Source organism: Sminthopsis crassicaudata, chromosome 4 (assembly GCF_048593235.1).
Source record: "Sminthopsis crassicaudata isolate SCR6 chromosome 4, ASM4859323v1, whole genome shotgun sequence".
Taxonomy (NCBI): Eukaryota; Metazoa; Chordata; class Mammalia; order Dasyuromorphia; family Dasyuridae; genus Sminthopsis; species Sminthopsis crassicaudata.
The window spans coordinates 75642369-75660572 of record NC_133620.1 but is presented as its reverse complement, the minus strand read 5'-3'; the positions used below and the strand labels follow the sequence as shown (position 1 = coordinate 75660572).

The window sequence follows — 18204 nt, the reverse complement described above, 5'->3', positions numbered from 1 at the left end:
GTAGTTAGGAAGAAAAATTTAGTTTTTACTAAATCCTAATCCACTGTTCTTTGCATTGGACCCAGAATTCAGAAATTAATTATCAGTAACTAGCTCCTTGACAGATACAAAATATTAAATATTCACTACCAAAGGTTTTTAAAAATGCTTTAAAATAATTTAAGTAATTTTAGTTTAGTTTTTATGTCTGGTATCTGAACGTATTCCCATTCAGAACTCTGATCATAAGGACAAGCTACAGACCCAGGGAACTAAATTGGATTAGTCTAAAATAGACTCTAATTCAGGATTAAACTCCTTCTATTCTTATCACTAAGTGTCACTGTAAAAATTTATAAACAAAAGGTCTTATTGCTAAACTAAACAACCAAGGCAACTGAAACTGGCTTAAGAAAATTTTTTGCTATTAAATTTTTACAAGTGAATTTTTGACTGATTATTAAGTGTTAAGTTATATAGTGATTTAATGGATTTAAGAGTCCATTACAGCATAGCTTAATTCATTGTGCATAGGATTCAATTAGCCAACACTTTATTAACATTTGTCATATTTGCTTCAGGAACATTCCCAAGACATTCTGTAGTTCTAGAGTATTAATACAAGAAAGAAGAAAATGTCTGGGGCATGAAGATTAAATATAAATACAAAGGTCGTGACAAGTTAAGCCTGAGCTTCTTTATCTGCAATAGAGGGGAACAGCATTTGTTTAGAATACTTCAGAGAAACGACACCAACACACTGTAATAAGGTTAATAACCTATCTGACAAAATTGTAGAAAGAAACAGGGTAACTTGGGTCCCCATTAATGCTTTATAAGCTTTTATGCAAGATGCTAAACACATACATGTGTGGTAAGTTACATAATGACAATGACAATAGTCGTTTCTATTATCCTTTGATAAGGGATTTTGATATACATACACAGGAATCTGGGCATTGTTTCATATTTCTATCGGAATTTTCCCAATAAGAATACTAGTTTATAGCACACGAAAAATCAACTGGTTTTCTGCCACATTGATGCAGTTTTCTAATTAAAGGCCTAATCCTTTTTTAAAGGCCTATAATTCTCAAGCAAGATACAATAAACAGAATAACTAGAATAACACTTAGAATATACCAATTTTTTATCAGTAATGCCTAAAAAGATAATTTCAATATGCTAACAAGAGATACTGAGCATCTACATGGTCTTGATCCTCATGTGTTTTATTTGGACCATTCTATTTGCCTACTCTAGAAAACCCAAAGTGTCAGCCTATTTGGGAACTTCTTTCCCTCTGTATGATCTGCCCAATCATTCTCCTCTACAAGGAACTTGAGGCATCCTTTTACGATTTTCATACATCCTGATTTGTGTCACAATTAAAAAAGACAATAAATGATGGCTCACATGTATATAGTGTTTTTTCAAATTAAGCATTTTTTATATTCTTTAGACCTTCACAACAACCCTGTGAGGTAAGTAGTATTATTATCCCCATTTACAAATAAGGAAACTAAAACTCAGAGAAGTTAAAATGATTTGCCAAAGTTCTCTAGATAATAAGTGAGAGAAGCAGAATTCAAACCCAGGTCTTTTGAATATAAGGTCAATAGTTCGTCCACTATACATTGTTGCTATATCCATTTTTATTCTATATGGGTTTTTTTTTAATGATTAATAATCTTATATTACATGTAACTTAAATTTGAAGCTAAATAAGTTGCTTTATTTTTGGAAAGCTGTTCTACTTAAATAATGGCATGCCTACACAAGGCAGCTTATTTTATGACAAGTCAGAAGTATACCTATTAGCCACTTATGGAAACAGATTTAGCAACTCCCTAGGTCTTGCTTGCATCTCCAGGATCAGTCCTTTATTACTGGCCAGTATTCCCACAATGAGTGGAAACTCCTTGAGTGGAAGATTAGTCACTGAAGTAATGAAAGGAAAAGCCTGCAGCAAGAAGTGCCACCACAGCTGCGATCACCACACCTAAAATTCAAACAAACAAACACAAAACATAAGTGAACTAAAGGAGAACACTTGAAAGATTCCCAGGGCCAGAAAAAGAAGAGGTAAATTCAATTGTGACACAAGTGCAAACATTTTCAGATTTACACAAGAAAATATAAAGATAAGACATTTGAACTGGCTCCAAAATTTCTCAGGGGATTTTTCTTATTCTTGCCCATTGTTTTTCCATATCTATAGCCAGAAGATTGTCCTTCTACATTTTGTAGATACAAAAGTCATGACTTTAACTCTTAATGCATTTTAAGCATTGTTACATATCAGGAAAGTCTTATTCTGAGGAAAATGATTTTTTAAATTTAATATTTTATTTCCCCCTCAATTACATGTAACAACATTTTTTTTTTTTTGAGGCTGGGGTCAAGTGACTTGCCCAGGGTCACACAGCTAGGAAGTGTTAAGTGTCTGAGACCGGATTTGAACTCGGGTCCTCCTGAATTCAAGGCTGGTGCTATATCCACTGCACCACCTAGCTGCCCCTTGTAACAACATTTTTTAAACATTTGCTTTTGTAAACTTTTGAGTTCCAAATTCTCTCCTTCCCTTCCTTATTCTGCCATTGAAAAGGCAAGCAATTGGATATAGATAATACATGTGCAATCATACAAAACATATTTCCATTTAATTCACATTGTAAAAGAAAATAAACTAACCCCCCCCCCAAAAAAAAAAAGCAAGAAAAATAAGAAAAAGGGAAAGTATTCAATCTGCATTCAGACTCCATCAATTATTTCTCTGGAGATGGGCAGCATTTTAAATTCTTCAGAATTATCTGGGATCATCGTTTTGCTTAGAATAGCCAAGGCATCATAAAATAATGCTGTTACTATATACATTGTTTTCTTGGTTCTTCTCATTTCATTTTCCGTCAGTTCATGTAAGTCTTTAGGGGTTTTTCTGAGAGGATCCTGCTTACCATTTCTTATAGAAAAAGAATATTCCAGGGGTAGCTAGGTGGCACAGTGGATAGAGCACCAGCCCTGAAGTCAGGAAGACCTGAGTTCAAATTTGTTCTCAGACACTTAACACTTTCTAGCTGGGCAAGTGACTTAACCCCAAATGCCTCAGCCAAAAAAAAAAAAAAAATATATATATATATATATATAGATAGATAGATATAGATATAGATATAGATATATATATATATGTGTGTGTGTTCCATCACAATCATATACAAAACTTTCCCAAATGATTTACTAATTTGATGGACATTTCCTCAATCTCCAATTTTTTGCCACATTAAAAGAGTTGCTATAAATATTTTGCATAAATAGGTCCTTTTTCTATCTCTCTTTTTAATCTCTTTGGAATATAGAATAGTGGTATTGCTTGGTCAAAGGCCTTTGGGTATAGTTCCAACTGCTCTATAGAATGGCTGAATAGATAAGTAATTTTATACACAGTGAATTAGTTTCTCAATTTTCCCCACATCCTCTCCAATATTTGTCATGAAATTGGAACTAGTCATGGAATGTTAGGATTCTAAAGTAGATACAAGTAGAAGCTTATATCTAAATGGCAATCACCTACTTTACAAGCTTCTTAAATAAAATTCAAAGGAAAGAAGTAAAGTTTATGGCTGCCACAAAAAAAATATATTTTTTAAAACTGTATCTACAGATTTTTTATATAGTTATTGTATCTATAAAGGACAATCGTAAATAGTAGTATGTAGGTGAAATTGGGCAGGCAAACTATTTCTGTTTTTACAGGTTAAAACATATACCTGGGGCATAGCAAATGTTTACTATTCTGAATTCATATAACTATTCATAAAACTGTGGTCTTTTGTCATCCAAGGTAACATCTAATGCTCTAGGAAAACTGATGACTCCTTCCCCAGAACACATCTACTTTTCACAAAACCCCAAATATCAATATAAAGTTTTTAAGAAAATAAAATAAGAAAATATTATTCATGACAAGCAAAAATAGGTAAACATTTCAGAATAATGTTTTTATTATGTTACATAAAAATGACTAGAGGTAACATACCTATGTTTTGCTTAATTCTCAATGCCACTGTAGTTTTAACCAGATGCTTTGGTTGATATGTGTTGTCTATTATGTCTTCCCTTTTCATGCATGAATTTATACTAGCTGAATGAAGATAAAAGGAACAATTATTAAAAGAAGTAAACACATAGGAAGAATAATTACTCTCAGAATTCATTATAACTTAAAATATAAACAAAAATATAAAGTTTTGTTCCTACTTTACTTTTAGGTCCAAATGATGATATATTAAATTACATTTTCTTATTTTAAAATGTGCTTAAATTTGCAGTGTGCTATGGAACTGAGGGGGACAAAATACACAAGTCCCATCATTAACTTAATATTGTGATATTTTCCATATTACTCTAGGTTTTTGAAATTCAAAAGTCTCAAAAATATGGGGAGGAAATTCTACATTCAATGTCCTTTATAAAGTTAAGGGACATACAGATAATTCCAAATGATACCCTCAAATTATCATGAGTTTTCTGACCAAAGTTCTTTTATTTTGGAAGGGGTTGGAATGGGTGGGGATAACGTTTCCCTACAAAAACACACTTCTACAGTCTTTCTTCCTATGTTATATCCACCACTCCATATCCAGCATGGAACATATATGTCAGGAGGACTCTTCTTCCCTTTTCATTTTAAATCTTGCAAAGTTTATAAGACAATTTTATTAAGTATATTTCATATCTGGCTAGGTGCCATTCCTGTAATCTGAACTCTTATAAATTCAATTCTATTTTCAGTTACCATCAAAACAAAAACTATTCACTTTTCAAATTTGTCTTTTTTTTGGAAGACTTTTAGCTGACTGCATGGTTGAAAACATATCATCTTTTCCTCTAGGGTTTTCAATTCCTCAGCCTCAGGACTTGATAATTTGTAATAATGTTTTCGAAATCCCTTGAACAATATCATTTGTCTCTCTATGAATTATAAGAAACATGTTGTGATCCCAGAATGGGAAAAATGTATCTGGAGATTAGTATTCCAAAAAGAAATTTATCTTTATTCTCAACAAAATATTTTACAATTCCCTCATTTCCATCCTCTTCACTCTTTAAATTATTTTCAACTTTTTTTTCTGAACACTGCTCTTATGTGAAATCACACCTACTTCAACCCTACTGATTTGTTCCTGAAACTCCTTTTTTATTGATTTCATGTAAGCAGGTAACCTGTAGTTCTCTCTCTTGAAATATTTCCAGAAATGCTCTTTCCTCATGCTAGCTAAAATTATTAGATAATCTCTTAGCTAAGTGTTTCTCAACCCAATTGACCAGAGTGATAAAATAGTTGAACTTTATGCCAATTGCTCTGCCTTCCACTGCCTTCCACTTCCAAAACCTCTAGTAGTTTGGGTTCAGTTTTTCTAAGCTGTCTTAAAAAAAAAAAATTGGTAAAAATGAGTTTCATTCAAATTCCAAACATATACTTACTTGTTTGCTGTCACCAAAGTCTAAGAAGTGAAATAAATCATGAAGTAAATGTCTATCAAACTTAAAAAATTTAAATGTCATAGAAAATCTATCCTTACAAATTGTTTTCTTCCATTAAATGTAAAAGTGAGCTATTAAAAGATTTCTACTCAACAAAGCAATTATTTTAAACAAAATAACCTTCAGACACTTAGATTATACAATGAAGATAATCAAGTATATAATAAGAATTATTTTAGAAAAATAAAGACATTAGAGCTAGATCTTTAGCACTCTTCCATCCCTACATTCTACTTCTGATCACAAAATTCATTTTGAATTGGTGTCAATCTCACTAAAGCATTATTTCAATGCCTATTCTCTCACAGAAGTGATCCTGAGATCTTGAAAGCTATTTTTTAAAAATCCACATGGTTCTAAGTTAGATTGCAATCCTGTTTTTTAAGGCTAAGTCTAGCAAGTTTTCAATAAATTCATCACCATAAAGTTAATTATGAATTTTTCAATTTGCTATACCATCTAAAGTTAGGATGTGTTTTGGTCTGCAAATGAAAGGCTTAGATGAATTACTAAGGTAACTATAGTATTAGATTTAAATGTTAAAAGCTGTATTTTCAGGAAAACCTAGGCACACAACATAAAGTATCATCTCCATAGTAAAGCATTAGTTTCATTTAAAGCATAAAATGAAGCTGAACCCCACAATATGAAGTTAAAAGTGATCAGTTCTTTACTCAAAATTCTCTATTGCTAAATCAGCAATTAAAAGTACTGTTCTGCCCTTAATCAACAACGACTTCTACTTTGGGGAGGAGGAAAAAAAAAGACTGATTATGGAAAAGCATTTCTTTCCTTTCCCACCTCAATTCAAACACTAATGTTTTCATTTCTTCCACATAGTTTAGAGATGATGACATTCTTTTAGAATATATTCAATTATGAATTTATTTCAGAAGATGAATTATGGATTTGATGATTAGGACATATCTATGATCACTGTGACTATTTATTCAGAGAATGTTTGTGTCAGCAAATGCAATTAATCTTCTGATGTAATCTAGGGTGAAACCAGTGTGGCACTAGTTTTTGATTACTAAAGTCCAGATAGAAAAAAGATGAGAATTTTGTGAGATGAATGAATAAGATTCAATGAGGTTTCATTATTAAGTCTTAAGTATTTTGAACTGATTGTGCAATATTTATCTATAGTACTTTAATCACATATATATGATGAAAGGAGGGAAATGTGATGGTATCTTCAGTAAATTTTATATTCCACACAATATATATGTATACAGATACATACATACATACATATATATACATACATATATATATATATACATATACATATATATATATATACATATATACACACACACAGACACACCAAAGTTTTCCAGATATATACATACACACAGACACACCAAAGTTTTCCAGACTGCTATTTTGTTTCTTTTGTCCTTGTAATATTAGACTTCCTACTCAATTAAGTCTCTATCTCTAAATTAGACAGCCAGTATAAAAGAGAAACATAGATAATAAACAAATCAAAAAGAACAATATGAAATAGATATCGAATAGCAATGAGTTCAAGGAATCATAGACTTTGAGCTACAATGATCTCAGAAGATCACCTATTCAAATTTCCTTAATTTTATAAATGAAAAAACAAAGGCCTAGGGAGATCTTGCCCAAGGTTATACAAGTAGTAAACAAAGGTCAAAATTAATCATATGTCATTTTAATGAGGAAAATGTATTTTAAAACTACAATATATTTGAGAATGATGGTGCAGTAAATAGAGGACTGGCCCTGGAGTCAGGAGGACCTGCATTCAAATCCAGCCTTAGACATATAACACTTTCTAGTTGTGTAATCCTGGACAAGTCACTTAAACCCAATTACCTTGTTTAAAAAAAAAAAAAAAAAAAAAAAAAAAAGTTTTATTTATTTTCTATGACATAAAATAAAAATGTTAACACTACCAAAAATTAAGAATTATCTAGAAGGCCCAAGCTATATCAATAGATGCAAAGAAAATAATCAGGACACTTTCATTTCAAAGTAAAATTAAAATTTCTTTTCATCAATTGATATACTGCTCTTTTTTTTTTTTTTTTTTTTTTTTTGCTGAGGCAATTAGGGTTAAGTGACTTGCCCAGGGTAACACAGATAGGAGGTGTTAAGTGTCTGAGGCCAGATTTGAACTCAAGTCCTCCTGGCTTCAAGGCTGGTGCTCTATCCACTGCAGACACCTAGCTGCCACTATACTGCTCTTTTAAACCTGAATTATAATAGTGAATACAATACAGAAAGAGACAGACTAGTAATTAATTTCTCATAATGCAAGGTTTATCTGATGAAAATGAATGGATCAAATATGAATCTATAACTAAAAATATTCACATATGATTTTCAATCTACATAGTATAAAAATTCAGATTTAATAATAAAAATACTAATTATTAAATATTTACTTAAACAGTTTATCTGCAATATTCTATGACACTTATAACTTGTTTTACAATTATTTGGATAAATATCTCATATCTCCTCTTAAAAGTGTAGTGATATTGCTTTTTAAAATTCTCTCACAGCATATTTATATATAAAAAGTACTCAATAAAGATTTCTATATATATTACATGAATGATTATATTTCTTAGAAAAAATGTCACTGTTGATCATTATCTTTCATATGTTTTTTCCCATCTTCCTCATTAGATTTAGTGTGCACTAAAATTATGAACTTGTTTATTCTAGTAAAAATTTGGCATTGATATTGAAATGTTATTACTAGAAATTTAGATCTATATTTGATTTTATTTAAGTTAAAAATTTTGGTTTTCTGATAACTTATCTAGAAGTCACATGTTTGTATCTCCTAATTAGATGAAATATATTTAAGCTACTATGTTGCTTGCTAAATTGTATATTGGGTAATTTGTAAAAATTGTATGAGCAGTGCTTAAATATTATGTCAGCCTAGCTGGATATGTGGCATAAATTTTATGAAATTTGATCCAAAGCTATTTAGAATATTAATCTTAAGATTTGTCTTGCTTTCTCTCTTTAACAAAGAAGTAAAAGCAAGAAAATTTGGCATAAAGGATTTGTGTAATTGCAGAACAAATTGTATCTGAAAGGTGTGTAACATGTGTAAAGATAAATAGGATGGTATTGAGGTGTCTCTCCATAAGAAGGGAGCCTAGCTCCAAGATATTTAGATTAGGTTTTAATAAAATGACAACAGTGGGGAAACTGAGATATAGGGAAGATGGGTGGAAACTTTTCCCTGAATTCTGCTGCTTTAAGAGAGATTAGTGGAATAACATTGGAACAAAACTGTACCTAAGTATGGATTGGTAGAAATTATTGATTTGATAAAGGAACACATTTTACTTTTAAGGTTTTATAAGAAAAAATGGGGAAGGATTGCAAATTGAATGGCAATTCCATACACCTGGGCATCTGTCCTCATCTGGGAAAGTGGAAAGAATGACTCAGGTTATTAAGAAAACGATTACTAAATTAATGTTAAAGAATAAATTGTCTTGGACCAAATGTTTGCTTATTGCTTTGTTAAATTAGAATGGTTCCCAGAAGTGACCTGGGACTTTTCTCATATTAGATTGGTTTATTTTATTTGAGAGAAGAGAGGTTTTGAAACAAAGGATAAGTTTTGAAGGAATTATATACTGGCAGTGTCCTCATCCCTTTTTAGCCCTTAGGAAACAAGGATTGCTGACCCAGACAACACTTCTGGAGATCGAAGTTTGCAGGAGGAGAGGCGGTGCTTACTAAGTCCTAGAAGCAGAGTTGGGAAGGATCTTACCAGACATTAGAGATGACTGAGACTGCAGCCTGAAGAATACTAGGCTTACAGGATTTGTGAAGGAACCTCAAGAATGGACTATTAAGGACAATTTATAATCTCTAAAATTAACTTTGCAATTAGGAATGTTCTGGTGGGAGATGGAAATGTTTGTGCTTAGAGGATTTTTAACTATTGATGTTGTGCCTATTATTTACATTTCCAAAAAGACTTCTCAATTAGAGGAAGTTGAATTAACATTTTTTTTTAAGAATGAAGAAATTGTTAATGTTAATTCTGATAAGGTTCTTTTATGTGAAGTTAGGTTATTCTATAATCTGTATGAGTTTTAATTGATCATATTGAGTCATCTTAAAAGTTGTACCCATTATTTAAAAGGTCTCTGAGGATAATAGTTTTTTGTTTTTGTCCCTTTGACCATGTTTTTGCTATGGACAATATATTATTTGGAATTTTTCCTATGTGTTGAGCATTTTAAAGGCAAAATAATTTATGTAATATTGAATTTAAAGCCATCTACTTAGATATAAAAGATAAGGTAGGATGTATCTCTTACTGATACCATATTATAATTGATCCTTGAGAGCTAAATTCACCTGAAGCTTTCATTGATGAGATTTATTATTGGAGATAAAAATCTCTTGGAACTGTAGCTGATATTATTTGGAGTTTTAAATTCAGATATGACTGTCTGATGCATCATCAAGCCAGTGATCCACCATCTGAAAGAAATGTGCCACAAACTACTCAGAAATACATACTCCTGAATTGTTAACAGGTGAAGTTAGTATCAAACCAAGAGTAGCAAGGAATCCTTGGACTCTACTTAAGGTAGGATCCTTCTGAGTCACTTTCCCAGTGGTGTTCTTTTGAATAAGAATCCACTTGATTATTCCTGAGTCTGGCTTAAGGTGGAATTATTACTATCATGTATGTGCTCTCAGGCCAAGGCCTGAAGGACCTGTTTTGATGCTATTATAATTATGTCCCTGCCATTTTTTTTCTCCTTATTTCCAATCTGTATTATCCAAAATAAAAGGAGAAGGAAGGGAGGAAACTGTCTAGGTGATTTCATAACTACTATTCCCACAGGAAAAGACTGTATCCAGGGAAAAAAAAAAAAAAAAAAAGAAAAAATTACTGACTCTTGTCTGGGAAAAAGAAATTACCAAGTATATTAGGAAACTAACTCGTGTTCCTATACAGACTTGAAACTTTCCCACTGACACCTCATGGTAGTACTGATTTAGGGGGCACTGATGGATTCCCCTCAACCCTATAAGATAAGAGGATCCCAACTGTAAGGATCAGATAGGCCAAAAGTGTAGATGAGCTGTCTAGAAATAGGAAGAACTACCCCAAGGATTAAGTCAAAGACAGGCTAGGTGGGCCATCATTTCCAGGAGTGCAAAAAAAGGGATTTTTCAGGGATTAAGTGGACTAATTAGATGACTTATATACTCCTTCTCTTTCAATTCTGAGACTATATATGACTGACTAGAAGGGAAAGGTCATGGCACTGCTCTGTGGAATCATTACATTATGCAAGACAATAAAATAAGTAAGACTTGCAAAATGACCTATGGTTATATGTTCAAAACAAAACCTTATATTTAATGATGATAGTATATAAAATACAATATCCTCAAAATATGGAGGACTTTAGAGTTTTTTCTTTCCCTTTCACTGTGATGCAAACTTTTTATTTCTTGTAATAATTAACACTAACACCTGGAGTTATCGACTTAGGAAAAGTTGGTGGTCTCAATTCACACCTAAGGCACTACAGCTAGGTTGTAAATTCATCAATTACATGACTCACCATAGTAACAAGAGTGCTTGAATTGCTTGAATTAAATACCATAATCCAGTTCCAGCCCATACAGTAAACACAAGGGGGTGTGGAAGTAGAGTAATAAAAGATACCATAGCAACTGATGAATAACTATGAAATTTGCAAAATGTACGAGGTGGGGATAGGAAGAGGGAGAAATTGAAGTCCTAAGACTTAAAAACACTTTTTTTAAATTATAAGAGGAAAAAAAAGACTAGAGTAAAAATGTGCCTAGGAGAACACTCAAAGATACTGTTATTGTCTAAAATGAACTGTTCTTTCCTAACAATCATTTTTGTTTACAGAATTAACACTTTTTTTTCATTTAAAAATTATCTTAAGAACATTATATTATTATTTCCTAAGATAATGTTCACATACATTTATATATACATTTCTTGGGAATTATACATTCAATAGGAACAAAACAGAATAATACAGACAAACATGCTCCACTATGACAAAGATGAATATGGGAAAGAAATTGCATTTGACAATGCCATATGTTCCTCAAGAACACAGTTTTGGAAATCTGAAGTTATCTTTTAGGTTTGCTTCTTTCAGAAGACATTTCCTTCTATTATCTTACAAATGTTTATCATCTGAAGGAGTTGGAACAACATGAAGCCACTAAGATAATGGAGTACTGAGAAAAATTCCATAAACTATAAAAGGAAGACCATGAAACTTTACAATTCTTATTAGGGATTCATTCACTCTACATTGTTACTTTTTTTTTTTTTTTTTAATCAAGAGCACCCCTCCATTATTATGAAAAAAATTGATACACTATGTGCTTTGCTAGTATTTATTAACAGTTCTACTCTGCTAAAATTTATTACATATTTACCATTCATTTCTTATAAATATATGCAGAATAGTAACATGAATGCAGTGATTTCCTTTCTCCTGGTTAATTGTGAATTCCTCTGGGGAACTTGTCTTTTTTCATGCTAACTATATGCTCTCCCAACTTTATGTCATATTTGCCATTCCTGGTGCCTATTTTATCTCTTAGGTTTGTCTGAATCTAAATTCCCCTAAATAAACCTGCTTTTTGCCAAAAAGAATGCCTTGTGAATTTGTCACATATTTATTTCAAATCAGGTATCACTACTCTGACATCATCATTATGTTAGCATACCCAAAACAACCATAAGATGATTAAAAGTTAATCTTTTATTAATCTTCTAATTAGGCAATTCTTCACTATAACTCAATCATGTGTTTAGTAATAGCTTACCCAAACTTTCCTCATAGCAACAAAAGTGTTTTATAGATGAGAAGATAAGGTTCAGAAATTATGTCTTTCTCAGGATCACAAGACGATTTAAGTGAAATATAAAAAACTAGAGGGGGAGGGAGGATTCTGGGAAGATGGAGGAGTAAGTTGATAAATTTCAAGCCCTCCCAATTTCCCCCACAAATAGAAAAAAATTTGTGCCTCAGGGTGAACACAGACTCATGGAAAATCAAAAAAACTTGGAGCAGAACAGGAATCCTCCTGGTATAACCCAAGAAGATCTGAAAAAAGACCCCCAGATTGGGATTAACCCATGTGAAGTGCAAACACCTCTGGGCTAGTTCTGTAGAAACATCAAGTGGGGACCCCTTTGGGCTAGCTGGGTTTGGCTGAAGCCTCAGAGGAACCACAAATACTTTCATCTCCTAAACTATTTGTGGAGTCAGGATTTGAATCTGAAAAGACTGAGCAAACCACGGCTGATTGGAAATGAGATGCAGCTCTGGGCAAGAAGGAACCAGCACTCAGTGGGTGCAGACACAGTGGGGCAAGGGCATTGGTGGCTGTGGGCCCTTGCAGGAAGGAGGAGTTCATGGTTTGGAGATCCTGGTCAGAGGGGAGAGCAGAAGGGAAATTTGAGCTACCATCCCCCATCAATTAGAGATGCCTATACTAATAACTCTTAGTATATATATATATATATATAAATATAAATTTATATAAATATATATATATATATATATTTTTTAAATGAACCAGCAAAGGAGAACCACACCACAGAAATATACTATGGGAACAGGGAAGATTGGGATTTATCTTCAGAGAAGGATATTTTCTTGATCTGTTTATTTGTTGTTATATATTTTGAATCCTCCCTGATATTCTGCTGGGCACAAGCCAATGTTCTCTTTTGTTTTGCTTCATTTTGCTTTGTATTTCTTTTCTGTTTTCCCTTTTATCTTATTGTTTTCTCAATTTTTTTTAAAAGGAAAAAAGCCAACAAACTAGAGCCCAAGTTTAATTGTTTCCATAGGTTTAATGATACCTCCTTATTTAAATCAAGATCTGATTTTTACCTATGTTGATATCCTCCGCAATTTCTATGTCATCCAGTCCAACTTGCTGATCCAACAATTCCATAAAACGGTCCTGAATTTCCCTAGTTGACTCATCTCCAAATTTGTAATCACACAACATTACACTGGAGCCAGGAATAGAGACAAATATTCGGTGTGGCAGAGCATGGAATTCTTTTTCAGAATCTAGAAGAAAACATAATCATTATCATGTAAACAATACTATTACTGACTACAAAAAAGATATTCCTAGCAATGGTGCCATCATTAAATCAAAACAATAAAAGATTAAAAAATACAGATGAAGAGATCTTTCTATCCTCTTCAGCACTTGACCAATTTAATTTAAAAAACCAGTAATCAAGCATTTACTATGTTCGAGGTACTAGGAATAGAAAGACAAAAATGAAGCAATTCTTGCCAAAAGGAGTTTACCTATTGGAAAAAAAAATGTCCATAACATAGAAGAAATACAAGATAATCTGGGGAATTTTTAAAAATGCTTATTGAATTGAAATAAATTGAGATAGGAGAGAACATTAACAATTTTGGGACATGTGAAAAAGCTTCCCTTAGTTCATGGCATTTGAGCTAAACCTTGAAGGAAACTAGCAATTCTAAGATTTAGATGTAACAAAAGCATTCTAATCTTGTACAAAGACAGAAAGTCAGTAGTTTAAGTATGATGTCAGGAAAACAACTAGTAGAATATTTTGGCAGGAGCACAGAGTAATGTGTAGGGGAATAATATCAAAAAAATCATGAAAAGTGACTAGAATCCAGACTCTTCAAGGATTTAAATATAAGGTTGATTCTGCCATATGATAAGCAAAAGAGTGCTACTAAAGGAAAATTTTCTATTAAAATAAATAGGCTGATAAAAACAAAAGGTAATAAAAATATTTTTAAAAACAATAGGGTTATGAAATCTAAAATTGTTTACCCTATTCTTCATATAAATAATTTTATCCACAAGAGCAAATAAATATAAAAGGTTACCATATGGTTTAAACTCTAAAATTGTGCTTTTGGGGTAACCAACTCTTTAAAAGGACTTATTCTTTACAGGATGTTGCCTTTCAGTAATAGCAATTTTTGTGGATTTTATATTGTTACTTTCCAAATCACAAAGGTGGGGGAGAAGGAGATAGTTAAAAACATGATTGTTAAGTACTTATAAAGGACAAAAATGACATTCATTTGATTAGGAACTAACTAAAGCCTTTAGATATAAGGTAAAAAACAAAAGATAAGTTCCTTAAATTTCACTGGATATATAAAAATTAGCATATTACTTCTAGATCTAGCATATTATCTACCTTTCAAAAAAAGGGAAATGAAATTCTTCTCTTTGACCAGCCTGCCTCCTAGTTGTAAAATCATTGTACTGCAGTTGGCCTTGTAACTTCTTAAGTGCCTCATTTAATCATATACATATCTAATAACTATTATTATTATTAAAATTAAAATATCAATTGAAACCAATAATTCATACAAATGGAAGGAACATTAGAATGCAAAATCAAATAATATTTTGGCTGCATTAATATAGATATGTATTAAGGAAAAAAAAACCCTAAAAATATGTTCCCCTCTACCTTAAAGACTGATCATTAAATGTTTGGTTCATTTCTGAAATACATTGCTAGCAGAAAATAATAGCAAAGAACAGGGAAAACAAGAAGAAAAAAAGGAAATAAAAATACATTTCTAACTTTTTTTTTTCCCCAAAAGCTAAGTTAAATTTATTTGTTAAGAATACTGGTCTTAGGGGCCGCTAGATGTCGCAGTGGATAGAGCACTAGGCTGAAGTCAGGAAGACCTGAGTTCAAATCTGTTCTCAGACACTTACCACTTCCTAGCTGTGTGACCCTGGGCAAGTCACTTAACACCAATTGCCTCAGGGGGGAAAATTAATACTGGTCCTCTAATTAGTTTTCATCTGATGACAAAAATGGAGATTGTTAAATATATTTTTTAAAGGTAACAGCATTTTTTTTTAATACACTAAAAACTCAGAAAACACAGAGATGCCAATTCTGCTGTTCCAAAAATCATTCCTATATTTATTTTCATTTTCAAAGAAATATTTTAAAGTGAAGAACTCTAGTCAGCCTTCCAAAGATAGTCAAAAAAGGAAGAATCAACTCATTTAAGTTAAAAGAAACATACTATGTCCCACACAGATCTCAAGTTTATTTCTCTTTTTAAAAAATTGATTATACTGTTATACCAGAGCAACAAAATAAAAGTTAACTGTAACTGGTTTGGGTTATTAATTGTTTTTACTACTAACTAAAGTGGTTCTATACAATTATATAAACCCTATCATCCACAACTTCAAAGAAATGCATCTGTTTATTTAAAAGATTGTGAAGGAAAGTATGTTCTATATAAATGGCAAATACATATAAGGGTGCTGTGATTTATATACATTTAATATTACCACTACACTATCAAATATCACTATCTATAAGATCTTTCTAATAGACAAAAAGTAAGATACTTTAAAAAAAAAACCCTTTTACATGAACCATTAGATCCAAATACTCTTCATGATTCCTTCCTCTGATTTCTAGATTTTCTCATAGAAATATAGCTGTTTATTTATAATGCTTCCAGTTTCTTTCCAGACTCTTTTCTTATCAACAGAACCACAGGCCAGTCAGTTTTCATGTAATCAAGTATCAGTATCCCTATGAAGTCAAAATGGTTCCTTGTATTAGGACCTCAGTGATCTCCTCATCTGACATATGAACTTTGAACATTTGTATGCATAGGACACTTGAGGCAAAGCATCTTCCACTGGCTCCTTTCATAGATTTTGCTTCCTCACAAGAGTTTCTTGATATCTCAGCTGCTATTCTTTCCTTCTTTGTGACTATTCTCTTTAGTACATTTCTTGGACCATCATCCATGCTTACATACAAACCACAAGTATCCTGGCAGGGTCCTATGCCCATACTTTCTCTCCCTTCAGGTGTTCTTCTTAGTAATTTCATAAGCTTTCAAGGTTTCAAATACCATTTATCTCCATTTAACTCCCAGCCAGGGGCAGTGGATAGAGTCCTTGGCTCAAAGTTAGGAAGATTCCTCTTGACTGAATTCAAATCTCACCTCAGATGCTTACTAGCTGTGTGACCCTGGGTAAGTCACTTAACCCTGTTTGCCTCAGTTCCTCACCTGTAAAATAAACTAAAAAAGGAAATGGCAAAGCCTTCAAATATTTTTGCCAAGAAAATCCCCAATGCGGTCACAAAGACTCAGACATGACTGAAACAACTAAACAACTTCTAAAATATACAAGAGGCCATGTGGTGGTAAAAACGCAGGATTCAGGAAGATCTGCCTGATATGGAATCCCCCTAACATCAGCTATATGACTATAGACAAGTCACTTATTCTCTTTAAGTTTCTATTTCGTAATCTTTAAAACAAGAGGGTGAGATTATATGGCATCCAAAGTCCTTTCCAACTCTATGGTTTTTCCATTTCAAATTCTATATTTCTCAAATGAATGTTTGCCCACATTTTAAGTTGTGGAATTCAGATCTATGTTTAAAACTAGTTATAGAGTAAATATTTTAATTCTCAATTACAAAATTGAATTGGTGGTGGTGCTCAACAGTCTTCACATTCATGGACAGTGTTTTGCCATTTCTTTCTCCAGTGGATTAAGACAAATAGTTAGGTTAAGTGACTTGCCCAGGATCATATAGCCAATAAGTATTTGAAGACAGATTTCAATTTAAGTATTCCTGACTAGACCTAGCTCTCTATCCACTAAGCCATATCGATACCTCTAATCTTGAGATAGTTTAGCAACTTTCTGGATGGAAAGGACAGGGTAGAAGTTTTTCTGCATGTCCTGCATGCAGGAACTCACAAAAATAAGGCTCTCCCAAAAGTCTTAGTATTGCTAGAATTTATTCATGAAGTGCTAATGAGACTTTATTGTAATTGAAAATAGCTTATTCTATCACAAAGCCTTAAGTGTATCCAATTATACCTTGATATACTCCTGCATCAAATAAAGAAAACATAAATTAAAATTTTAAAATATTCAAACCTTTTTTGCTTGGTATTTCATTCATAAGAAGATCTTCAAAAAGTATTTCACAACGATCAGACACTGTGTTCAATATATCTCTTTTTAATGCCTACAGACAAAACAATAACACGATTAGGAACTGACATATTACTGTAGAGATCTTGCTATAAGATCCTGATACAATTTTGAAACAGAGCAAATTATGTTTACTTAAGTATACATGAAAACATAATTCAAAATCTAAAGTGAATGACAAGTCCTTAAAGCAGGTAAATATTTCCTTTCCAAGCTCATTTTTAATATTTTTCTCTTCAGCCATATTCAACAATATCATAAAAGTATTTTTCCTTTAATAGAATAAAGATAAAATTTCAGCTCAGTTCTATCCAAATTAGTTATTTCCAAATTAATAAGTATATACATATTGTATAAATAATACTATTCAATGTCAATGCTCTGAACTGGTAAACTACATAATTATTCCAAAGTGTGTCATAATTCTCACAATGATAATTCAATCTTTTCTGTTGTTCTCAGAAAAAGAACATTCAGAGAAGTTGGACCTGGGATTCATTTTAACATGATAGTTCATCCATGTTAAGCTGATGATCCTATAGAAAGTCGTGTAATTTATCAAGTAAGGACAAATTCCTTCCACTTTCATATGTGAAAATGAAGAAATATAAAATAAAACGATAT

The 18204-nt window shown here is 32.1% G+C and overlaps 1 protein-coding gene across 2 annotated transcripts in view; it reads right to left on the bottom strand.

Moving 5' to 3' along the window:
• Positions 1–795: 795 nt before the first annotated feature.
• ODR4 (odr-4 GPCR localization factor homolog) overlaps positions 796–18204 on the bottom strand; it is a 42394-nt gene continuing 24985 nt past the window's right edge. For both annotated transcript variants that reach the window (XM_074308602.1, XM_074308603.1), the window contains exons 11-14: positions 17524–17614; positions 13455–13640; positions 4016–4120; positions 796–1981 (exon numbers count right to left, since the gene is read on the bottom strand). In XM_074308602.1, the coding sequence (XP_074164703.1) occupies positions 1914–1981; positions 4016–4120; positions 13455–13640; positions 17524–17614 (450 nt within the window). In that variant the 3' untranslated portion in view covers positions 796–1913. The remainder of the gene's footprint in view (positions 1982–4015; positions 4121–13454; positions 13641–17523; positions 17615–18204) is intronic.